Genomic DNA, 25,620 nt, shown 5'->3' with positions numbered 1-25,620 from the left:
GTGCATCTTTGGCCCTGACAAGCCAGAGTTTCTGAGGAGAAAGTAAACCTAGTGTTACACGTGCTGAGCTTCTTTACACTTCACTGACTTTGTTTTTTTTATTTGTTAATGTTTTCAGGACTTTGAGTGAAACTGCTCAGCTGCAGCGGAGCCCTAAAGGTAAGGATTATTTGGGGTTTTCAGCACTCATTCTTTAGTTAGGATGTGTAATCTTATGAGTCCTTGCAAAATTAAGAGACAGATGCAGTTTCAGTCTGTGTCCACTTGAGAACATTAAAGACTTCCTGAGGACTATGATGGTGGGGTGAGCATCCATCTGTTTATTCATTTTCAAATACTTGTCTGGAGCATGTGGGCAGCAGTCTAAACAGAAAGGCCCATCTCTACCCAGCTCCTCCAGGTCTTTTGGGGCTGTTCACATGCCAGCTAAGAGATGAAATCTCTAGTGGGTCCTGGGTCTGCTCCAGGGCCAGCTCCTTGTTGGACATGTATGGAAATTCTAATGTTAATCTGTGCCAGAGTAAATAAAAGCGCACTTAGAAAAATAAACATTTTATTACAATCCTTCGGAGGAAAGCTAAACCCTGTTAGGGTTCACAACAATCATTTGTATTCAAGGAAAAAAAAAGATAAAACAGGATCTGTTTTATTGTGACTGATCAGTTATTAACCAATAGGAGTGCAGCGTTCCTCAGTTTTTCAGGCGGATCCTCCTTACGTTCTTGGTGGCTGCTCTGTGTTTTATATGCTGTCTATGATTTGTAGCTGTCCTTCTCCCCTGATGACTTGCACTGGGCTCTGAGTCTGGATGGAGACAGTCGTGCATCTTTGGCCCTGACAAGCCAGAGTTTCTGAGGAGAAATTCAGAAACTGCTGTAAAAGTAATGGCTGTGACCAAAAAAAAAACCCTAACTCTTTATTTTTGTCCTTTCAGTTCTGAAAAGGTGGAAATCCTCCGAGGATGGACATTAATCAGGTTCGTGTCATGTAACACTGCTTTTTCATATCTAAAGTCTTATTTCTGGTGATGCTTTGCACTGGGCTCAGAAATCAGTGGTGACAGAAGTGCAGCTCTGCCCTTGACAAGGCGGAGTCTGAGGAAATGAGCAAGCAAAAAAAAATGAAAATTGTAGGTCTTCACTGACTGAACTGACTGCTGTTTTGTTACTTTTTCAGGTACTGATACTCCAGAAGAGAACTTCCTCATAACAATTCTGTGATTATTTTCTTATTTGTTGTGATGTTTTAATTGTAATATCTCATATTTGCTCTGATTCATCAAATAAAATCATACATCTTATGTTTTTGTGTTTGGTCTCTCTTCTACAAATATCAGCTGAAGATGTGGTGACTTTGTGTTGGACAGCAAAAGTCTTGAACAAGGGGGTTTGAGTGAGTCATCACAGGTAACACACCTGTGACTACTCAGTTTATGTGGTGTCATGCTCATGTGCTCATAACAGCAGGCATGTATCCAGGATTTAAAATGGAGTGGTGTCTTTCAGTCTTTGAGTGGATCCTGGTTTAAAAATCGAGCAGTTAAAATACCCTGACATGTGCATGCATTGAGACGTGGCTACACTGAAGCACCATGGGAATTCTATTGAAGCACATGACACAGATGGGTGGCTCTACTAGGAGCCCTAGGGGTACCACTGTTCACCTCTGGTACTTAAGGTTTTTTTCTTCTGTCATTCACCACAGCACTACATCTCTGATTTGGCATACTTTATTTTATTTACATCAGGTAACTTTTCTGACGCAGCTGAGAAATTTATCTTCTCCCAGATCTGAACCAGCGATCTTTTGTTTGTTAGGCCAGCATGTAAACCACTGATTCACTGTGTGTGGTATTATAGTACTACTGTTATGTATTTTGATCTAGTAAGGTCAGCGCTGCTTCCCAGGAAAAAAGATTATAAAACAGTCAGAAAAACACCTTAGGCCGGCCTTAAAGAACAGAACAGAACAGCACCACTGCTCCTTTGGACATTCAGTAGCTAACATACGAGGACAAACAGGCCAAGAAAACTTTCACTTGTACCTTACGATTTTCTGTTACCTTATTAAGGGTATAATGTGATTAGTTTGGTTTGGGGTTTTTTTTGTTTGTTTTTTTTTTTTTTGCTGCTGCAAGAATTACTTTGTTACGGCTGTATTTGCAGATTAGAAGTGGATAACTTATTTTATTTCTATTATTATAAGATAGTGACTTGTTCTTACACAGTATTGATTTAACAAATTAAAAAATTGGAGGCACCAATTTGACGATCTCAAGAAAATATCACATTAATTTGGACTGATATCTATCTGCAGATCGAGTCACTTAAAAGAAATGATTCTAAGGCCCTTTAATATTACATTTTTGCTCTGTTATTCACCTGGGTGTAAACTTTTTGTCTACACCCAGCATATATTCTGCACTGTGGGATTATAAAGTAACCCTTTCATCCCTAAAGTTGCTTAATGTGCTAAAATATTGTTATGCCATGTTTTTTCTTTAATGGCACAGTATCAGGCTGTTGCCAGATTAGCATGAATTCTTCAACAATTTCTTCAGATGATGATAAATTTGTGACCTAAAAAGTGAGTTGGGTAGATGGAAAGATGATGAAAGAAATCATTCAAGAAATTACAAACCATTAATTAGAACTTTGTTTCTGTATCTTTATTATAATTCTAACAATTTATCTCTTAAAACATTTGAAATTCATATATGTTTTATATGAATGTGAGTATATGCATATCACATATACATATATATTCTGTAAGTTACTTTTCAGCAGTTCATATTCTCATTTTTTTTAAAAGATCTCTTAAAGGAAAAGAAGTGCTTTCTATAGAGTCAGACCGATTCCCTCTGATATTCACTTCTCCAATGCGACTACGAAACGCAAAGAAAGGCTTAAAAAACAAAAAACAGCATCTCACCAGTCACTTAACAAGATCGTTGTATGAGCAAGATGTTTTTTAAATCTTATCCAGAGTTCTTAATTGGCCCTATGTACACTAGCAGACTTTGAGACATGTAGAGTCACACTCGACTCGTTCACCCCTTCAAAACTTCCGAAAGGGAAATGTGAAAAAGCTGCTAGTGGAAACGGGGCCGTTGCATATTATGCTGGTAATAAAACAATGAGCTATGAGCATACTAGCACATGTTAGCGACTGCAGAGGGTGCTCTGTACATACGGGAAGATGCAAACGATGGGTGAATACGGAGCAGAGCTCCTAATCCTATCAGATTATCAACAGTGGGAGGAGGGGGTGGTTGCAGAGAACAGGTCGAACTGTATAGAAAGCAGAAGAGTTAAATAAATACAATTTACCTTTTCATGTTAAACATTATTTGGAAGACAGAGATTCTTTAGAACTTTTGAGATATTTTTTTCTTTTTTACATCTTAAACCATAGTTAGACCATTATTTTCATCGTCCTTATTGCTATTTCCCTTGAATTCAAATATAGTCTTTCCTTAGCCATCTGCAAAGAGCAAATACAAAAACTGTCCCCCTTTAGTTACCTTTGCTAAATCGCATATATAGTCTGTATGGATGCATTCATGCATGTGCACTTTTAAGCAAGGTGACTATGAAAATTCTTAAATCTTTTGGCAAAAATAGACTGACGATAGCAGAAAAAATGCACATTTGATATGTGTTCATGGACTCAAAAGCAGCAGGAGAGGTGAAGCGTTGTTCAAGGTAGAGAGGTCATGACAGAGCCCTTATATTTAATCTCAGCAATAGTAAGACAAGCAGGACTTGGGGATGGGATGAGATGTAAATGTGCCACAAAAGCTGATGTCGGGGGGATCACACCGGGTCACAGGAGAAGAGTTAAACTTGGGTCTCAAATCAATCGCCAGGGAGTGAGATATATATATATATATATATATAGATTAGAATGTTATAGAGAATTTAAAAAATATTATTTTGTATTATTCTAAATCATTTTCACTCAGAGCAACAGCTGCTACATTTTTACAGCATATTAAGTGGTGAATAACTTTTAAAAGCGTGAGAAAAATATATTTTGAGGCCTTAAAGGTTAAAAGGTGATTTTGATTAAAGCTTCACAGTCTCACAACAAGAGAAACAATAAGGAGAAAGGGGGGAAAACACAATATTCTTAAATGTGCTTCACATTTAATTGCAGTGCTTCTTGTCACATAGAAGCTATGTTAAGGGTACATTATGCATCTTTCAGTTCAAAAATACCTACATGTACATATATATATTTATATATCTATATAACCACAACAATTATCTTCACTTCACAGTCAGAGAAATAAGCTGACTGCACGAAAGCGCCACCTTAGCCACCAAAGGCAGAAACCGGGACTCTCTGAAGATCCAATAACAGTAAGGACGATGATAGTAATGATAGATAGTAACAATAAATCTCTTCATATCAATATCAGTATTCCAGTATTCCCATTTAAAGTTTAAAAAGTGTAAGAACAATCATAGTATTAAAACTCGATATAAGCGTTTTTCTCTGGGATCCCCTCGGCCGGGTTTTTCCTCCTGGGTTTCGTCGACAGACGGAGAGAGGCCACTCCTGGAAGGAGCCGGGGGGATTAAGTGGGAAAGAACAAGAAAATGGCAGTTTTTACTCCTTCCCTCCCCTCTCCTTTCCAGTCTGCCTCGCACAGAAGGCTTGAATGAGAGTACAACACTTGCCTTGATGCTGAGAAAGTCTTTCTCCGTAAATAAAATCAGTCTCTTTGCGTCGTCGCAAATCCCAATGAAAGCACAGTCTGTCTCCGTTTTGTACATCTCGGATCCAAACGTAGCGTGTGTGTCTATATATAAGGTGTCCCATAAATTCTAACACAAACACTGGGAAGTGTTTGTGTTTACATGTTGGTGTATGCATGCAGGCATGGATAGAGTAACTCGGGTGCCTGTGTGTGCATATCTGTGTGTTCATTTACTTTTATGTTGTTGGTCTGGGCACTTATTTTTGCTACAAATTTGTGATACAGTGACCAGTCTGTATATACGTCATTATAAGACTTAAGATAATAAAGAGCTATAGAGAAACACACACATACACGCGTGATCCCGATCACAGGATCTGCAGTGAGGACAGAGCCCTACCAGTGGTGAGGTAAAAACAAGACGCAACCAAACACGCAGCTTATCCACACGCAGCTTATCCACCGGCGACCTCGCCTCGTTTTAAAGAGACGCGGAGGCCGTCGTGATAACCTGCCCTACGTTCACCATTCACACAGATAAAGCCTCACTCTGGCACACATTCATCCTCATTCACCCTCAAGTACTCAGTCCTCTGGGATATTTATTATGAAGTCAGCATCCGCTCTTTAATCGTAAACTTTAAACCAGCCAGCTGAGGGGGTAAGAGCACTACTCAACAAGATGACTACGTGACACCTTTTCATTTCTTCAGCCTGCCTCTTTTCCAGTCTAACTGGCTTATTTTTGTTCCTCTCAAGTATTTGTAATCTCTGCTGCAGCCACAGACATTTTGGATGAGAGGGCGTTTGCGTTAATTGTGTTGATTGGTGTGACCGTGCGTGCGCGTGGGGAGTGTATTTGTGTAAATCAGCCTGCCACATGTGAGCAGCACCAGCCGGTGTCTTTATGGATCGCCAGCCCTTCCTCCATCCCTGTGTTTCCACCTCCCCTTGGGCCTCGACTTCCTCTTTCTGATGCTCTCTGTGTGAAATCTGGCCCCCCTTCATTTGTTGTGTGAATCCACCATGGATAGCAGCAGCAGTTGTGTCTTCCTCCCTCATTGGCTTCAACCCCTCCTTCTGTGCCTCTCTCTCCATCTCTGTACTTGCAGCCTCAGCTCCGACTCCCGTCGTCCCTCCTCCTGTCCGTCTGTCCATCCCGAGGTGAGAGAACAGAAATGGGAAAGGGGCTGCTGGACAGCCTGCGGACAAAAGAAAAAACGCAGGACACGCGTGATGTTTCCAGCTTTCTGTGTTTGTTCGTCCGTGGTGTGGTTGTGTGTAGTTCTACCCTCTGACCCACGTTTGTAAAATGGAGAGAATAAATTGGTAAATCTGCTGTGGCTCATGCAAATGGACAAGCAGTGTGACTAAGAAAACCGGGAAAACATTGGCCATCGCACTTGATGCCTGAGCAGTTGGGTGTATCTAAGTTCACCCTGTTCTTCCTGTGACACTGTAGTTAATGTTGCTCCAGGATCGTCACTGCAGCTGACCGATCATGGTGCTCGGAAGTCACAGCTTTGTGACACAAGTTAGGAAAAGTCTGACTTTAAAGTTTTCTGGAAGTCAGGTGAGGTGATAAGACCAGCAAGATGGCAGAAGAAGCAGAAGTCTGTACTAAAAGGCCGAATTTGGGGCTTGGCAAGATAACTTCATATTTGACCTTGAGTTGTGTGTTACTGTTCCATAAACCTTAACTTATGATCTTATAACAGGGCAACTATTTGTACTCGTTGACCTTATATCAGATTTATTTATATAGTGCTTCTGTATTCTTGCCAACCATTCACAACACTTTATCTGCCTCATATTTACGCCGATTTAAAATCAGAAAAATCTTTATTTTTATATCTGTATAAGCTTATTGGTGCTGCCCTGCACAGCAGTTTCAGTTTCTGCATGACCACTGGAAAAATTAGTTGCCACTCTTAGAACAAATAATTATTATATCTTTGTCAGATCTTCCTGTATCTAATGATAGAGTTATAATACTAACATTATCGTGAAAGGTCTGCCTTCTGTTCAGATTTCAAATTAATTAAAGTGCACACTCTCTCATACAGAACTTTTATTATCACACATACTCAGTTATGCTGTTTAAACTCTTCAGATATTTCTAACATTACAGTTTGCTCCGTAAAATATTCTGGTCAGCTGCCAGTAGAACCGTCCATCCTCATGGCTGGTCGTAATGCTGACAACATGCATTCTCATAGCCACATTGGGAAACCTTGGTTTAATTTATGGAGTTGGTATCCACCTTTCGGTCACCTCCTAGCCTGATTGGTAAAGTTGGGAAAAGTGTATTCACATAAGGAAAAGATATCGTCAGCAAGTTAAATTCAGTTCCAAGCACAATCTTCAGGTTGTGTTTTTTAAATTTCACTGCACAGACTGTAGTTTTGTCCTATGCAAATCTAAAAGTAATTGTTAAGTTTTTATTTTTAGACATTCTGGAAAATTTGTTCATGCATTCATGTCTAGTGGGCCTGATTACTGCAATGCTCTTTGTGCTAGAGATGCAGAGGCTGCAGTCTATTCAGAATTCAGCTGTAATGTTATTAACTAAAACTCACTCCAGTTTTGGAAGGGCTAAACTGGCTTCCAGTATCCCATAGAAGTGATTTTGGAATCCTCTTATTGTATTTTAAGCCCTAAATGGTCTTGGACCATGGTACAACAGTCTGTTACTTTACGTCCCATCTCGCACTCTTAAATCTGTCACTGCCAAACCGTTAGACATATAATTTCCTCGGAGAGATAAATTTGGGATGTAGTGTTTTCTGTTGCCAGCTTATCCTGCCCAAAATGTTGGAACAACCTACCTCAAAATATTCAGGAAGCAATCTCTAAGAGTTTCTCGAAAGCATTGGTCTTTAATCTTGCAATTAACTTGTGGCCCTACTTGAAATTAATCACTGAATCCAATTCAAGCAAGAGGGTGCTGTTCTTCAGTGACAATAAATCTAAAGCTGTGAGGATCCTGAGGTAAGAGGGGTCATTCTAGGAACCCACCAGGTGTCCTCTGCTGACTTTGCAGGGCTTGCAGTGTAGCCAGCAGATATTTCTCCAAAGACTTCCTGTGCCACTAATTGATTAAAAATCCAAAGGATTATGTTTTTAAGGACTATGATAAGCAAAACTTTTAAGTGATGGTTAAAAGATTGCATTACAGAAGTCATTTGTTCTGAAAACTTTTTTACATGTATGCACCAAAGTCAGTTCACATATGATTGGTCAATAGAAGTCACACCACAAACAGGAAGTGGAAATCGCTCACCTACAGATGTCTAGACAGACAACCTGTCTAGACAGGGCTGACTAGTTTAAAGGGCTGACAACCTTTAAACTATAGTAACTGGCCCCATGTTACTTTTCCCCATGGTGTCCCCCAATCACCACTATGTGTAGACATGTAGATATATAACAAAATAAGAAAAATAACCCGAATAACAAGGAGTAATAACACAAAAATCTTTTATCTTTACCTAATTCCACTGATAATGAAAAAAAGTAACATTGATGCAATGTCAGGTCAATTTATGTCTTGGCAAAAATCATTTTAAAAATACTGAAACTGCCATGTTATTTTTTATCTTATGGAGCCCTGGAAATCCCAAAAGGTGAGCTTTTTATCTGCAAACAAGATCACTGAATTGTGGCGAATTAATTGTCTTGTGCATACAGAAATTAATATGCTGCTCTAAAAGCTTAAGCTACGCTCAGCCACATTACAATGGGCAGAAATAAAATAGCGAAGTATTGTTGACGAATATAATTTACAGTGAGTCTCTAACACTTTCAGATACACTATATTTGGTAGCTGTCCACATTTGAAGTTGTATGTATGTCAAGTTATCAAAGTAATAGCTTATGTATGCACAAATGAGAATAATTTAGTGCATATGAGTACGAAATTTTACGACATAGGACTTCAGTAGCATGTGGATTTTTTAAGGTAAGATAAGGAGAATGCTTATTATTGGGGCGATCGTGGCTCAAGAGTTGGCAGTTCGTCTTGTAGCCCCAGCTTGGACAGTCTCAGTCGTTGTGTCCTTCACTTCACCCACCGCCTACTGGTGATGGCCAGAGGGGCCGATGGCGCGATATGGCAGCCTCGCTTCTGTCAGTCTGCCCCAGAGCAGCTGTGGCTACAACTGTAGCTGCCTCCACCAGTGTGTGAATGTGAGAGTGAATGAATAATGGAATTGTAAAGCGCTTTGAGGTTCGCGAAAAGTGCTATATAAATGCAATCCATTATTATTATTATTATTATTATTAACATCAGGTGTAAGTGCTATAAGCACACATAGTACTGAATGGTATTAACCAGATAGAAATCGCATTTTAAAGGTGGCATTAAAGAGGCTTTACAGGTTGCACTTAGCAGCCATACCTGTCCATTACACTCCTCAGGGCTCGTTCTATATTCATGCGGTGACCCACTCGTGTCACACCCAAATCCAGATAGTCGTCCTTGGTCAGGGAGGGCAGGTGGGTGCCATCAATCTCATTATCCAGGAAACGCTCTCTGTGCTCCCCCAAGTTCAGGTATCCCAGCCAGTCTGCGACGTCATACTTGGTCCAGTAGGGCAGCGGCTTGGAGGCGAAGGGCTTTGTGGGAGAAGGGGGAGGTAGATGGGGGTAACTCAAGCAGGGAGGCGGAGGGAGAGGGTGTAGAGGCGGAGAAGAGGCCCCAGACAGGAAATGAGTTGGAGAAAGTGATCGAGAAACTACTAAGGTTGAGTTTGGAGGAGGCGGCGCGCCAGAGGGGGCAAACAGGGGAGGCGAAGGAGAGAAGTAGGGGTCTCCGAGAGGGTTCCCAGGTGATGGCGGAGTGACCGAACCGCGGAGATCATAGATGGCACTGTACAGAGGTGAGGTAGGGAGAAGTGGAAGGGATGATGGCCGTGGTGGGCCCATATTGGGTCTCTCTGAGGGTGAGATGAGGGGGCTGGGTGCTCGCCTTCGCTGGAGAATGTGTGATTCTGCTTTACGGGACTCACGACTGGGGATAAACTGGAATTCCAAGGCTTTGGTCCTGTAGACAGGTCTGTGTTTGGGAGAAGTAGGATAAGGGGAGTAAGATGTCGGTGACAGTGGGGAATGTGAACGTGGCGGCTGAGAAGTTGCTGGAGGCTGCGGAGATGGTGATCGTCCCCAGTTGGGGTACTGGGAGGCAGGGGTGGGAGACAGAGACAACGATGGCTGCGATAATGAGATCGGCGACGGCGACAGAGATCGAGCTGAGGGCGGGCTCAGAGCTGAGGCTGAGTCTTCTGAAAATCTGTGAGAAGAAAGAGAGAAATTATCACAGGGGAAAACAGTGATGTAAAAAAAAGTACAAACATACACACACTAAGGGAAACAGTGTCCAGCTATTTTAGACCGTGTGGAGTAAAGTGCAAAAAATTGATTTGAAGGTTAACATTTTTATATTTTTTCCTGTCACATTATCAAAGTTATCACAGCCATGAGTCCATGATAATGATAATATCACAATATTTACACAAAATTTATTCCTTAACCATAGTTTTACAGTATTTTACAGACAAAGGGCTTCAGCATGGTTTGGTATGTTGCATTCAAAATGAGAGTAAACAAAATAAGCAGAGTGTATTTAAAACTTTTTAAAAGGCATTATAATATTCAAAATATTATTATATCTTGGTCAAATCATCACAACCTCCTAGCATTAACCAGGCTCCCAGTCACATCATTTAGATTAACCTCCCTCTTTATAAAGATTTCTTATAGAGATTTCTCTAGTTCTTCTTATAGAAGAACTGTGAGGCCACTAAATACCTGAGACTTCTCATTTCTGATTCTAACTTGTTTAGCACGTGGCTAAAATGCAACCTAATCCTATCCCCGGTGGACGTTAAGTGACAAAATAATAATTCCCTATATATTTGTAATGTTATATATGTAGTGTTCAGTGTGTAGACAAAACATCATCAAAGGAAATAGACCAACAAACTGCAGAGACTCAATCAGGTCAGCCACAACATGTGACACACCTTTGAGTCAAGCTGCGGGGCAAAGTAGTGTATTTTAACGGAGCTGCGAGTAGTAGAGGAGAAGCAGCAGCAAGAGTGGACAACAAACTGGTCATTAAAAAGAAAATAAAGTCCTCAAAAGCTTCACTCGGCAGTGTAACAGCTTAACTGAACCTATGCGAGTGACTCAGTGGGTTTGTTTTGGAACGTGAATATCTCCCATGTGAGAAAAGGAGCTGCAGGAACAGAGAAGCGTAGTAATCTCCCTACTTTAGTCAGCAGTAGTTAAAGCAGTTACTGAAAAGCAGGAAAGCTGTAATTAACCAAAACACAACTCTCTAATAATGACTGTCCTGGCATTGGATTGTTTTGTAATATTATTATGTGCACATTTTTATATTTATATATATATTTTTTCATTTTTAATTATCACTGTCAATACAGTATGCTGCAATATCCTTGATTAGAGATAGAAAACAAAATAGTGTGGAAGTGCTCTATTACCTGTTTCTGCTTCTGAGAGAAAAACATGGAAAAAGCCAGAGAAATAAGAGAGGTTTACACAGTATAGACACACTTACGCAAGACATAAACAGACAGTGCACAGTTTGAGGTTTTTTTCCACAGAAGCTTGCACATCACAAGTGATGTATTCAGACATTGACAGAATGACAGTAACGAAAAATGAAGTTCATGCTTTGACGAGAAAACATAATGCAGTCAAGTTATGGCAAGCCGTACCTGTGTCTGCTCAGCTGTGTCTGGCTGCTCCAGCTGTCCTTGGTTCTTTGCTGCAGCTTGCTGCTCAGTTCATTGATGATGCTGGGCTTCATACTGGATGCGGGAGGGTAAATTTTCTTCCCCTCTAAAAGCGCCCCACGCTGGCCGCTCCCATCGCCAGACATCTGACTCTCTCCCCAAAGAGGCTTCATCTCAGGAGTGCGTGGCCGCTCAAAGTATGGTGAAGTGGGACGTCCCAGATTCTGCATGTCCCTTACTCCATATCCGTCCTGGCCGCTTTCGTCCTCTGCCACTCCCTCCTCGATCTCATCCTCTTCTTGTTCATCTCGCCGCCTGTGGGAGTGGAAGGACGCGGGAGCAGTGCTGGTTTGTCTTTGTAGCTCCCCGGCACGACCTCCCTCTCTGAACCTGCTTGTTTTAGGGTAGGTGGATGCTGCTGCCGTAGCGTTCTGCATCTCAAAAGTCTGTCCATCCAGGTAGCTCATGTAAGACTCCAGAAAATCTCCTGCCCTCTCTGCATCCCCTCCCCCTCCCATCCGTCCTCCAGGTCCTCCTCTCTCCCCTCTATCTAGTCTGTCTCCCCTTAGAGCCAGGATGCTGTCCAGGTGGTGGTCACTGCTGCTGCGACTGTCCAGCTCTTCGATCCCAGAGTCCACCACAGTCTCCTGGGACTCTCCTTTCTTGGCGGTCGAGGGAAGACGGTGGTGCTCTCCTGGCCTTCGGCTTCCTGTGATTGCGGCAGAAGATGTTGAATGCGTGGTGTGTGTTCGCTCCTGGTAGAGCTGCGTGGAGGTGCTTGTTGTGGTGGCAGCGGTGGTGGTAGTAGCAGCACAGCTAGCGGTCGTGGCATGAGAGGCAGTGCCCCTTTGTGGGACAGTGGTGGCAGCAGTGGACGAGGGCGCTGGGGGACCACGGTAGGCTGGAGGAGGAGCAACAGTGTGAGGGGGAGGTGTTGGTGAAGAGCGCCCATGAGTGTGAGTGCTGTTGTAAAGATGGTGGGACATAGAAAAGGGTCTGTGGTAAGAGCCAGGAGGAGGTGGGGGTGAGACTGATGGTGGAGGTGGAGGGCCCGAGGTGGGCTGCAGAGTAGAGGGTGAGGGTGGAGGCTGTGGGTTGGGTGATGTTTGTGATGGGGAGGGAGCAGACTGAGTCAGGTTTGCCACCTCACTGTCATAAGATGTGAGACTAGAGGCGGTGGAGTCCCCGGCCTGAGGTGAGTGAAGGGGTGTATGAGCAGGAAACCCACTTATAAATTGTTCTTTTTGGGGGGGCGGAGGGGGCGGTGGTGGAGGAGGTGGGGGTGGTGGTGGAGGGGGCGGGACCTGCTGTTGGCGGGAGGTCAGGTTGTTGGAGAGCATTGCGCGTTGTGAGTATCCCGATATTCCCCTGTCGAAGCTGTTGGCGAACTCTAAAGGGGGCGGGAGTGGGTCTGCGTAGACAAATTCATCATCTGCATCGACTGAGGGGGCAGGGGGAGGGAGAACCATCAGCCCACTTCCCGTGCTCCCTGTAGTGCTCCTTGTCTGCTGAGCACTGGTAGGAGGAGGAGAGGGAGGTGTGAGGGATAGTATAGTGGCATCACTTTGACTTTCCATCCTGAGAAAAGTGGGCCTCCGCGGCTGCTGTGACTGAGCGGCCTGGTGGGCGGCGCTTTCAGCCGCTGCTGCATTAGCAGCTGCCTGTTCCACCCTCCTCATGTAGCCCTCTCTCTCCTTGTCCCTCTCCCTTTCCCTGGACAGCTCCCTCTCCCTTTCCCTCTCCCTCGATCTCTCCCGCTCCCTCTCCTTGTAACTTGGCTGATACGGCTGAGACTGATAGTGGTGTGTGTGGACTGTTTTGTCCTCTGAAAAGCGAACTCTTAGCCCCTCACGGGCCCCTCCTCCTTCACGCTCCCTCTCCCCACCGCCACCGTCCTCACCCCAAACTGTCCCAACTCCTCTGAGGATTCTGGGTGAGGGTGGCCGTCCGACAGTGGCTGTTGTGGCCGCCAGAGAAGAGGAGGTCACCAGGTACGAGCTTGAAGACTGGGAGGCGGATGACACTGGTTGAGAGGTGACACTAGATGAAGGAAACACCACGCTCGACATTTGGCGGGTAAAGTGATGCTCCGCTCCCCTCCTTAACCTGCTGTCATCTCTCAGAGCACGCTCTCTGGCAGCTAGGGCAAGGCCTAGTGGCGATGTGGGGTCAAGAGCCTTTCCTGTTAGAGGGTGGATGAAGGTGGTGGTAGTAGCGGGTGCTGGCTGCCTGCCTGCTGCTGTGTATAAATCAGTAGGCACAGACTTGGGCTGATAGTCCAGAGCAGATGAAGAGTACTCAGGTAAGCCAAAAGCAGGAGGCATACTGCGAGTATGATGGATGAAAGTATCCCCAGAGAACATGCCCTCATCAATGGACTTGGACGGGCGCAGCCTCGTTGATGAACTTTCAGCCTGTGTGTTAAGCGGCTGCTGTGATACCTGAGTCCGTGTTACTCCTCCTATTCCATCGCTCACTCCTCCGAGGCTCACATCCTCCTCAGCAGACATGAACAAGGAGGCACTCTTTCTGCGGGCTTCGTGAAACCGCTCCCTGTCTCGCCGAGCTGCGCCCACAATGGCGGCCCCAAACTGGCTGGTAAAGTCCAGATTATCCTGGGCTCGAATAGAAGGCAAGGATGGAGGTGGGGGTGCTGGAATGGATGGTGGAGCAGGGGGCTGTGGAGCAGGGGTGGAGGGTGGAGGACCATGCGGTGTTTTGGATTCATCTGCCTCCCCTGATGCTGGAACATCAGCCTCCACGCTGCTGCCCTGGCTGCTCCGCCCACTGCTGCTGGTTGAGGGGGCCTTAACGATGATGGTGGGAATAGGAATGGAGCTTTTCTCCATGGAGCCTTTGCCCCCCAGTGTGCCCTGGCCCATACGCAGGTCCTCCACTTTAGACTGCTTTACCAATGGACCCTTACCTCGCCGCGCCCCTCCTTTAGGACCACCTGCTCCAGCGCCAGCTGCACTGCGGTCTGCACGCTGGGGTTGACTCTGGGTAGTCTGTTGTTGCTGAGGCATTACAGTGGCAATGCTAGACGGGGGGACGGCAGTGCTGTATCCTCTCCTAAGACCAGCTGCCTTGGCCCCTGCACCAGCCCCTACACCAGCTCCAACAGGCTCCCCAGTGTAGGCAACCTTCCGCGAAGCAGTCCTGCTTTGAGCAGTGTGGGCAGCTGCGTGTGCATACGGGGTTGTGTGGTCCACCGCTCCAGCACTGGGGCCTGTGCTGGCACCACCAGTCCTCTCCCTGCCTCCATGAGTGAAGTGTAATGCCTGGGAGTAGGGCTGGTAGTGTGCAGAGGTGGATGTGGACTGGGACACGGAGACAGAGGGCTGCTGCGATGTTTTTGTTCTCCAACCGAGTGGTGGAGCAGAGGAGAACGGTGGATCCGGTGGGGCTGTGGTGGGAGGAGGGGGGATGTCATCTGGGCCAGGCACCGACAAACTCCGGGCAAACTTCATGGCTGGAGGATGGAGGAACTGCTTCTCCTCCTCAGGCACCCCTACATAAAAGGAAAAAATAGGGATGAATTGGGGTTTAACTATGAGCATATAAGAAATAAAAAAAGAAGAAAGGGGGAGGTGTTAAATGTACAAAGGTAGAGAACAAGAGAAGCTGAGAGTAATATATGAGAGTGTCTGTCTAAATCTGCCTGCCCAAGCACCTGCCAGCAAGTCTGTCCTCAAATCTTATGTTTGTTAGTATATAATTCAGTTAGTGCTACATATTCCACAAGCACTAGCAATTAGTAAGCGAAGCACAGCAGCATTTTTGATGTGGATCACAAGAGAGCACATGAATATTTCTGAGGGAACCTTAGCAAAGCCTTACTAAGCAACACACCCATAAAATAACCCATCAGAGGGAAAGAAAAATGTAGGTTACCAGCACTACTTCAGCACTACCAGCACTGTTAGAAATAGTATAAGACAAACAAATATCTTTTTTTTCTACAGATAAAATGCACAGAGTTTAGAGCCACAGACAGGACATTTTTGGCTACAGACAAACAGGTCAGCACAGCACAGACCTCTACTGGCCCAGAGGACAGACGGACAGGTGGACAGAGGGGCAGACGGAAAAAACAGACAGCCTCACCGATGGATTTTTGCCGCAGCATACCGTGCGGTGGGCCATGACCTGAGGTGTATTGTCCACGGTCGTAGCCTAGGCCCAACCCCGATGACATCACCCCCATCCCGGACTGATCCCCGTAGTTTGCCTGAAATGATAAAAATCAAAAGCCTGAGAGTCATGAGACACACATGTATATAACACTGCATGGGAACAACAATAGATGAGACTAAAACAAGTCTGCAAATAGTTTCTTGTTTTGTTCTTCTTCACCGGTACAGCACTTGTTCACTTAGCAATATTTGTATGATTTTAAAGGTACTTTGTGTAATCATCCTCTGCAGAATTTGTCTTAACTTTCGCCACCAGGTGGCAGCATTCTACTGCTCATTGTTGCAAATAAAATTTAAGATGTGCTGCTATTCTTTTCACAATTTCTCTTTAGCTACAGCCATTTTTTCAAGGTTCTTTTCCTTTTGCCAGGACTTGCCATATATTGTTATGTTAATTTTATTATAAATTGTAAAACTTGTTGTGAGCAGTTTCATGTAGGAACTATTTTCTTTGAACATTTATTGCCATCTGCTTTGTTTATAATAGTTGTGCACCAATGGTTGGTTAGTAGATTTTCATCGCAGGACCATGTTTAGATTATAGCAGTAATTTTTACAGACAAAAGTAAATACTACTTCCGGCTACTTTTGACTTAGTCATAGTATGATTTACAAAGAAGACTTCATTTTTTATTCAATATGACGCATAATGAGTGACTAAGACCATAAAGTCATCAGCAATTGGTTTATATGTGGTTTCTAGTCTGATAGCCATCTTGTGGTTGTTAGATAGAATGCAGGTTTAGACACTTCTGTATTGTTTTAATTTTTCCAATGTGGAAGAATGTCTATACTTGTGACAAAGACCCTCTTTCCCCATAGGCCTATATGTCCATTCTAACAGGCATTGGCCACTCAATTATTTGTTTTGTTTGTTTGTTTTTTAGTTTAGTTAGTTTAGGGTTGTTGTTTTTTTTTCAGTCCTAAAGCTTCTTTTATAAGCATAGTTTAACTGGTAATGTATTGATAGCATTTTTTTACGAGATTAAGCATTGTTTTAAGTGACCTGATAATACTGACAAAGGCCAACTGACCACACTTTACCGCGCTATTATCTAAAACTACTTCTATCATATTTTTCTTTTCTATCTCATTTTATGGTAGCTGTGTTGGCACATACCCACAAACACACACACATCTCTGAACACTCGTAAATCTACTGCAGCACAATACACACCTCATTGCCATAGAAACTTCTTCCCCTGTCCCTTTTTGGCCCCTGTCCCCGTGTCCCCGGCGCCTCATTGGTGCTGATTGTCTGCTGAGCTGCTGCAAGAATTTCATCTAGTTTATCTGAGAGAAGAAAAAAGGGCGAAAGAGACAGACAGAGAGAAGCAGAAAGAAAGAGAGAAAGAGAGACAAAGGAACATATGACAATGAAACAGAAAAATGGACAGCAACAAAATGAAGGGAACAATGTGCAGGAAGGGCCACACTTGACAAAGGTGGATGAGAAAGAGAGGAAGAGGTTCAGGAAACATCCGCTGAAAGACACGAGGTTTCTTACTCAAAGCCATCTGATAGACTGTCCTCTTCTTCTCGGTAACTTGTGAGGATTCGAATTCTATAGGAAGAAACGCAGGACAAGCTCGGTAAGACACTGCGTGGTGAGTGCCAAGTCATTTTGGACAGACATAAATACAATGCCTTAAACGGGAGTGCACCAGAGCATACCTGATTTTTTTTTCCAAGGGGTAGCAGCTGGAAGGAGGACAAAAGGAGACTTAAGTTTTGGCAGGATTGAAAGTGCAATAGCGTTGTTAATGTGAATACTAATCATATTCCCCAGAGCCCGACAAACTGAGTCACCTCTCCAAGCTTTTTCGATCTTCGATGTAAAACAACGTGCATCACACCCACGCTTTAGGACGGCTAAAGCATGCACACTAGTGTTACAGTAAATATGCTGTACACACATACAATATGCTCTGACCAACACACACACTATTGGAAGCAGACTGAAGCCAACTCCCACCTCTCTCCACTGTGAAATGGTTAAGATCCCGTCAGCAGGGGAGTGAGGACAAAGGAAACAAAGAAAAGCAGAGTTAGTGGTTAACCGAGTGAACAGGCAGGAGGAAAGTCGAGGAATTAAAGGTGACCCTTAGCATTCGCTGGTTTGAGTGAGTTTGTGTATGTGTATGCGTGTGTGTGTGTGTGTGTGGGGGGGTGCTCATCTGCGCTACTCATACTCGAGCAGTTATATTTCATAATGTGTGGTTTATTGAGCTTGATTAAACAGCAATTAAATCTAATGCACAATGGTTAAACCAGCTATGAAGGGTTTCTGTGCTTGTGTTTGTTTCATCGCTCACAAAATCTACACTGCACACATCTTTTCAAAATAAGCCATATTTTTATTGAAACAAGTGTCCAAACATATTTAAACAAAGCTTGAATGTAATTACTGTCAAGAAAACAACAATTTGTTGAATAAAGTGCACCGCAGGATCACTCTGGTTTTAATGCCCTTGTTATCTTGCAGCATGACTTCTAGCTGAACTGCACTGCACTGCACCAATGACAGAGGTGAGATAGTTTAATAAGCATCACAGCTAAATGAATTCTAATGCATAAGAGTAAGCATATGGCAGCGGTTGACATGGCTTCATCACACATTGTGCTCCTCTCACCTTGATTTAGTAGAGGAGGCACAAGCAACCAGATTCAAGTGCAAATGAAGAAACCAGATCTCAACTTTGGTTATTAAAGGACGAATGCACTTTATATTGAGTCAGACTTTAGATAAAGAGAGATTAGATTTACATGCTAAGCATCGCCATGGAGTATAGTGAACAGCACCCATGGGAGACTACTGTAACCCCAAAGATGGCGGTTGTCCCACCTCTGCCCTTAGAATAAGCCAATAAAATAGTCGAACTGGGACTCAACTATGATATTCAATTTGTTATACTGACACATGCAGACAGCAGTGGTTCACGGCAGATTTAGTTGCCTCGCATAAGGTAAAGCTCCTTGTTATCAAAGCAAAGATGTCGTAAATGCACTTTTTGACATTGTTCTTGGCTCACTATATCTATAACTTGAGTGCTCTGCTGTTGGTGAAGTCATAATATCGTGCAACTTTTCTACAGAAGTATAATATTTTGGGGCAAAGTTTTCAAGCCTGAATCTAAACTTCTTTTTTTCATCAAATTTCATGCAGTTTTTATGTCCCAGTGGCCAATGGTGTTATAGTTATGGATACATTCTCACTTAATTAGTACAGGAGTTTCAGAATAGTTGCCCAGAGACATTTAATAAACCACTCCAAAGTGGAAAGACTTTCTTCTGCCCTGGCTGGGCACGAAGTTTTCAGGCCAAAAACCCGGTATGATCATATGATAACAGTATATAAGGCTTGACAGATTTTTCTTGTTTTAAATTAACACATAAATAGATAATATCGATGCAGATACCTTGTTAGGAATTGTGAAAAAGTTATACAATAGAGTGGTTACAAATTATGCAGCATATGCTTGTATGTTTCTTAAGCTTAGTTTGGCTCCTCCCTCATTCATAAGGGGTCGCCACATTTGGTAGCTCAGCATATTTTTATACAGAATCCACTTCCTGATGGAACCCCAAATGGATTTGGAGTTGCATCAGGAAGGGAATCCTTCACTTGCTAGGTGAACAGTACTAAAAGCAACAATATTAATATGACTATTATTGTGTGTGCATTAACACTTTTGTTGTTTGGAGTGAAACTGTAAGGATCAGATCATACATACAGTGTTACTGGTAAGATTGAGGAGTCTATAGTGAGCATTGGGACAGTAGGAAAGTGGGTTAAGGGGTTTAGGAAACCTGCACTTGTGTGTCAGACTGGGTGCTCATGCTTTGGGTGGTCAGGTGAGATCACACCACAAAAACAGGGCAGGTGAGGGGAGGAGATGGGGGCGGAATTAAGCAAAAGCCTAATCTCTACACTCAGGTTCATCAAGTCTGATCCTGATTTGGACAAGACTAGAATAATAAGAAGAACAAGCTACTTGAAAATGATTAAACTGGACGCCCCAGAGGGGGCATCTCCTGCCAGGATGAAACCAGGGATCTTTTGCATGTTAGGTAAAACCACTAAAACAAGCCCAGATATTTTTTTGACACTGGCCCCTGGAGAGTGTATATGCAGCGACATCATGTAGAAGAGTGTGTATAGCTCTGGATAGCACATATGGGTCAACAATGCAAGGAGCTCAAGAGTTTATAAAAACAGATCTGAGACTACCTAACAAAGCCTAGATGATCATTCTACTTATTCTCATGTCATCAGCTCTCATATATTATTAGCCGTTAACTGGGCATGCTCAGAACCAGAGCGTTTTAAGTGCTTGGAAGATATAACCCAATCAGCAGTAAAATACTGGCCAGCGTTCTGATCAGCAACTCTCCTCCCACTATTTTGCCTCAAATAGAGATGGCATAGCCACACATAATGCAGTCACCATAGCAACAGACCTGGAACAAAGTTTTTTCTTTCTTTCAATTTTTTTTTTTCAAAAATTACTCATCTCAATAATTTTATCCTTGGTGTGATTTTCTTCCAAATCAATAACAGAGATTTTCAACAAAAAAATAAATAAATTAAAAAATGGAGTGGCTATTTTGCAACTTTCTCACAGATGTATTAAGACCAGACACCTCGCTCTGATGCATGTAGCACCTGCAAACTCTGTTCAGGTGATACCTTTGCAGTTTCAGTGTTACCTTGGCGACAAATGCTTGCTGAGTGTCAGCATGAGTGCAAAGAGAGGGGCTGGTAGGCTACTCTGTGGGTGCTGGGGTTAAGTGGGCGGGGCCAGGGAGCAGTAAGGGGTGCAAGGGGTAAGAGGCAAGAGAAGCGGGCAGTGAGAGAGGGATCACAGGGTAGATGGCGACACTCGTTTTGGGTGGGGTTACCTGTAGTGGGGGTGCTGGAAGTGACAGTGTGGAACCTCTGAAAGAACAGTGAAATGCATTGAGACTGTCATCCATGGCGGCAGCCAATCTTCTTTCCTGCTAGTTTCTATCACTGAATAAGTGCGCTCTCTCCTCACTACTGTCTTGCCATCTAAATTTAGCCCTTGCTCAACTCTCCTTCACACTTACAGCATCTTTAACAACCCCCAACTCTGGTTTCACACTGTCCTATCATTCAACACCACCTCAATCTGTTTCTACCCAGTACAGCACCCCGCTTCTTTGTCTACATCTTCCTAGCTCCCCTTACTTGTTTCAATTCATCTCTTTAAAAAAAACAGTGGTTTAAACTAGTTTCTTACCCATCTCCTCCAATTCTGACGTCATTGATTTGGACCGCAGGGCAATAGCTGGAGTGCTCAGCCTTTTACTCTGCTGGGGGACTGGAGGAGAGTGAAGAGAAAAGGAAGCAGTGGTCAGTCAAGCTGTTCACGAACAAGGTTCAATTAGGACCAGAATTCATCAACAGCAGCCAACACCAACGTGTTCTCATCCCGTATACTGCCGTCCCGTCAGATGCCGCTGGCATCACTGAGATATCCACAAGATGTCCTTTGGCACTGGTTATGATGGTTGAGTGCCAATTTAGGGAGCCAGCATATGATTCAAGCCTGCACAGGAAAATTATACAAACACTTTTAGAGAGTGTTTTTAAAGGTGAGACCACAGTTTTTGTCCATTCAGATGATGGCAGTTTGTGCTGCATCGCAGTTTTTCAACCATCTGTGGGGTGTCTGGTAGGGCTGGTTATTTAGTCACATTTGAACCACAATTAGGACTTTGACTTCCTACAGTAAAAAAAACCCAAAATAATCTAAAGATGAACTAAAACTCATTTGTAGTTGAACTGTGTTTCCCATCTGGGAGCTTTCACTTGTTGGTTGGTTTAGGCACAGAAAACTTCTCGGTTAGCTCTGTTAGACTGTGCCTTTGCTTTAAATATACTTCTTCAAACATTAACGCTGCAAATTGACAAATGATGCCTACACAGTGATTAAACATGGCTCTGCGAGAGCTGGAAGTGAGTGAGTTGTCTATGCATTATGATAGACCTGTGTGCCACAGCAAAGGACATCTTGCGCAGTCGTCTGTAAGTGTCAAATAGTGACATTTTGTCAATGTCAAATTTGACACCCTAGGAATGAGAACAGGATGGCACTCCAGGAAGAAGAAAGCAGACTCTTACTTTTCTTCCTTGAACCCTCCTCCATGTCAGGGTTGCGGGTTACCATTACAACCTTGACCATGAGGCTGTTACCACCCTGCCGGATCATGTTGACGACCTGCCGGTGACCAACTTTCACCACATTCTGACCGTTGACCTGGGGCACAACACAGGTGTAGATATTTATTTATTTTAAGAAAATTAATTTTTATAACTTTCCCCTTCATTTACAGCATGTCAATGAACCAGATGGTTGAGAACGTTAAGCACTTGTAGTTTAGAGTTTCTACACATCACTATTTCTAAAAATTGTTCTTTGTTAGCTTTGGCTCACAAGGAATTGTTTCAAACTTTTTGTTTTTTGCTACTCTTGATTCTGTGTGATGTCAATGAAAGTTGGCTTAAACGAAGAGGAAAACTGATGATCTGCACCAAAGCTTAGTAAAAGACAAATAATGACATTTTTATTTAACTATAGAGCTACTTTAGCAAACTACAGAATAAAAATACAAACCAGGAAATGGGCAGAAGTAGTCTACTGTAATGTCTTTTTATTCACACTCACACTTGTCTAGATTGCTTCTCCTCATCTGCTGATTTTCATGGTGATTCAGTTGCAGATATAGCATTTTAATCAAGTTTTCTGACTTTGGAAATCAGATTCACCGGTAAATAATGACTATAATAAATAATAAATAATGATAATCACTACCTCTATTAGGAAATCCCCCATCCTGAGACCAGCTCTCCAGGCCACACCTCCCTCATCCACTGACTCCAAGTACTGCAGGGCAGGGAAGGCCGGGGTGGGGGTAAACTCTTCGATAGGAGTCTGAGCTGAAGATGGTGTGAAAATATGAGATTGCATTAGCACTGCGTGTAAGATACTGTATTTTCAGTATGATTGTGAGCGTGCTCACATCTTACCTTTTGCACCTCTTAGGACAAAGCCAAAACCCTCGCTATCTTTTTTCTGCAGAAGCACTGTCTTCTCCTTGATTATATAGTCACTACCAGAGAGGAGACAGAGGAGAGACAGAGTACGATGGTTAGACACGTGCTGTACATCGTTGCTCATTCACGATGATGGTTGGAAAAGCACATCACATCAACCTTTTTTCAACTATACCACTCCAGTCTTCACGATTCCAACTTCCCCCCTGTGGTTACATCACCTGAAACTCCTATCAGCTGTGTATGGGTGTGAAACAGGTGCTCTGTATGAGGTTATACTTCAGCTTAGGTTTTTTTGATATTATTAATATCTGCTCAAGAATTTGTTTTCAAATGAAATTATATCATAGTATCCTATTTATGTTTTTAAAGTCTAACATCCAGAAAAGTCCAGCTCCAAGACTTCGGAGTTTGTCATTCATTATATTTCTAAGGTAGCTATAAAAGGGGCTTAAAATTATAGCAGATCTAATATAAAGCCTAATGTGACTGGCATTTTATATACTCTGAAATATGTTGCTCCTGAAAACATTAGAGAGGGATCAAAGGTAAAGGTTTATTCCTGGAATATTGTAGTTCCAGCCTAAAACTAGTTAATCTTAGCCAAACTTTAACCACCTTTAAATTGCAATCTATGCCAGTACAAGTACAGTGATGACTTAGAATCGTGTCTTTTTTGCGCTTCACTTTCCTGTATGCTTTTTGAAAGCGAGCATGGAGCCAGTTTTTACCAGAACCTCAGTCAGAGATGCTATATACAGTTCTATGGCACTGCTTGTTGCCTCAGCAACAGCTAGAACTGGACGCAGGGAAATTTGGGTAGGTCCACACCAGAGCCAAGCTATGTAATGGTAAACTATTAGTCACTGACAGCAGAGAACAGGCACTGCATGCTCACAGGTGCGGCTCATATAGTATAGTATATTTTCTGTTCTGTGCTGTGGCACAGATGGAGTGTAAGAAGCCTGAGGTGTGATAGAAGTGCATTTACTGAAGTTCAAGTATAACAGCATTTCCTTTTAAACTTACTCGTTACAGTTATGGTTACAGAAACTCTCTCAACACCATGTATGTCCAAAGACAACACATAGAAAACAAAGTTATGCTTAAGCTAACTAATAGCTCTAAGGCCAGCTTACACTGGATAGGCTAACATATAAAAACACACAAAACAAAGAGCAATTCAGAATCACCAATGTGCCGAACACAAGAGAAAGGCCACCCAGAAAGATCCCAGCAGGTTCGAACCCAGAGCCTCCTGGTATGAGGTAACTACACAAGTACATAAAAGGACTTTTATTCACAGTCATTGCATTTCAGTGTTTGTCTTTATATTTACTTTGTGATGACAAAGATACGTTGATTTATCAGCCAGCAGTGCTGAACACACAATACTCTATAATTTTAATATATAATCACCGAGGACATTTTTCTCAACGAGTACTTTTTTTCCTTCTGATACTTCCTGGTTATTAAAACCTTGGCTGTTTTCTTTATAATGGTTTATGTAGACAATATATTCACTTCTTACATCACTGAACACAGTGGTTCACAACATGAAGGGCAAGCAAATTTAGATACTACATATTTGGCCATTATATTTTCATAACCAGACGCTTTTGTTGTCCTGTTAGCACAGAGGGTCAGACATATGAGACAATCTAAGGTCCACCACAACCTCAGAGGTATGCAAAGCTTGTTTTTATGAATGAAAAGGCCATACAAGCAACCGCTCAGTCACCAAGTGAGTCAGAGAGGTATATACATAAAACACGTTTCAGCTGTAACATACTGTAACCACTTGCTGATAATCCCACCGTGCACCAAAATAGTCCCAACCCACTCCATCTGTTCATCCCGCTCTCTTTTTCTCTTTACTGGCTTTTTCCTTATTTTACATTTTTCCATCCTGACGGCCTTTCCATAAAGCTCTCAATATTGGCTTCTTGCCCTTGTTCTCCAAACTTCTAATGATACAGTAACTTTTTTTTCTAATCACATTTCCCCCTCTTGATCTTTTTCTCTCAGTCCATTGAGTGCATGGTACTCTACAAGCTGTGAGAGCCTCTCTATCTGTGCCAAGGCTGTGTCTCTTTGTTATTCTCATCCGTTTCTGTCCATTTCTGCTACCCAGCACAGATCTCAAATGAAGGACCAAGTTAATGACTTTGCGCGCAATATGGCAACAGGCATAATTACCAAAAAAATAAGGTAGGAATGAGCAGTAGCAAAAATCGCATTCATCCATAGAATTGCACAGCGTAGCACATTTTCTATAAAATATGACCTGTCAGAATTGTTAAATGCACACAGACATCAGACTGACGCTGGGTTAACCTGCTCTGTCTCAACATACAACATAAGCAACAAGTCATTGACTTATGTGCAGGTAACTTATTTCTTTACTGAAAAGGTTTATAGTCAAAAGGTGGTTTTTATTCCATCTGCAGTCCTTTATATTAAGTGGCATGGCTGTAATCTTTAAAAGCAGCAGCTGCAGTGAGACCAGAGAACAGAAGAAAGGAGGCACTGATGACAACAAATGTCATTACAGCAATGATAAGGAGAAGCAGTGGTGAGAGTTGCAAAGTGGCTTGCAGACGTTAAAGCAGCTTAAATAGTGCATCTTTACAAATGGGCAAAAAATAGATGACTGATCACAAAGTTTTCAAAGATTTGTTCAAGTTTTAGAAGAGAGGTAACACTACAGAAAAAGATCCTTCAAGAAGTGTTACATCTATGATATACCCCTATGAATAAGCTCTGAAAGTTGAGGCTTTTTTTTTCTGAAAACAAATGATGCATTATGAGTGCCCAAACCCAGAGCTATTAATCAATCAGTATTTGGGAATATAAAAAAATAAAATAAAATAAATT

General features: G+C 42.8%; 1 protein-coding gene across 1 annotated transcript in view; it reads right to left on the bottom strand.

The window, feature by feature from the left end:
* Positions 1–2,737: 2,737 nt before the first annotated feature.
* The window catches only part of shank1 (SH3 and multiple ankyrin repeat domains 1), a 99,630-nt gene continuing 76,747 nt past the window's right edge, over positions 2,738–25,620 (bottom strand). Inside the window, exons 16-29 of the mRNA XM_013909076.1 lie at positions 25,485–25,504; positions 22,717–22,806; positions 22,502–22,626; positions 21,811–21,946; positions 20,927–21,007; positions 17,638–17,646; positions 17,337–17,363; positions 17,170–17,226; positions 16,840–16,955; positions 15,574–15,697; positions 11,449–14,977; positions 11,212–11,223; positions 9,105–9,995; positions 2,738–5,907 (exon numbers count right to left, since the gene is read on the bottom strand). Coding sequence (XP_013764530.1) covers positions 5,820–5,907; positions 9,105–9,995; positions 11,212–11,223; positions 11,449–14,977; positions 15,574–15,697; positions 16,840–16,955; positions 17,170–17,226; positions 17,337–17,363; positions 17,638–17,646; positions 20,927–21,007; positions 21,811–21,946; positions 22,502–22,626; positions 22,717–22,806; positions 25,485–25,504 — 5,305 coding nt within the window. The 3' untranslated portion in view covers positions 2,738–5,819. The remainder of the gene's footprint in view (positions 5,908–9,104; positions 9,996–11,211; positions 11,224–11,448; positions 14,978–15,573; positions 15,698–16,839; positions 16,956–17,169; positions 17,227–17,336; positions 17,364–17,637; positions 17,647–20,926; positions 21,008–21,810; positions 21,947–22,501; positions 22,627–22,716; positions 22,807–25,484; positions 25,505–25,620) is intronic.

The sequence above is a fragment of the Pundamilia nyererei genome, unplaced genomic scaffold (genome assembly GCF_000239375.1).
Source record: "Pundamilia nyererei isolate P.nyererei 1_Seehausen unplaced genomic scaffold, PunNye1.0 scaffold00018, whole genome shotgun sequence".
Taxonomy (NCBI): domain Eukaryota; kingdom Metazoa; phylum Chordata; class Actinopteri; order Cichliformes; family Cichlidae; genus Pundamilia; species Pundamilia nyererei.
This window is presented reverse-complemented; position numbering and strand designations above follow the sequence as displayed.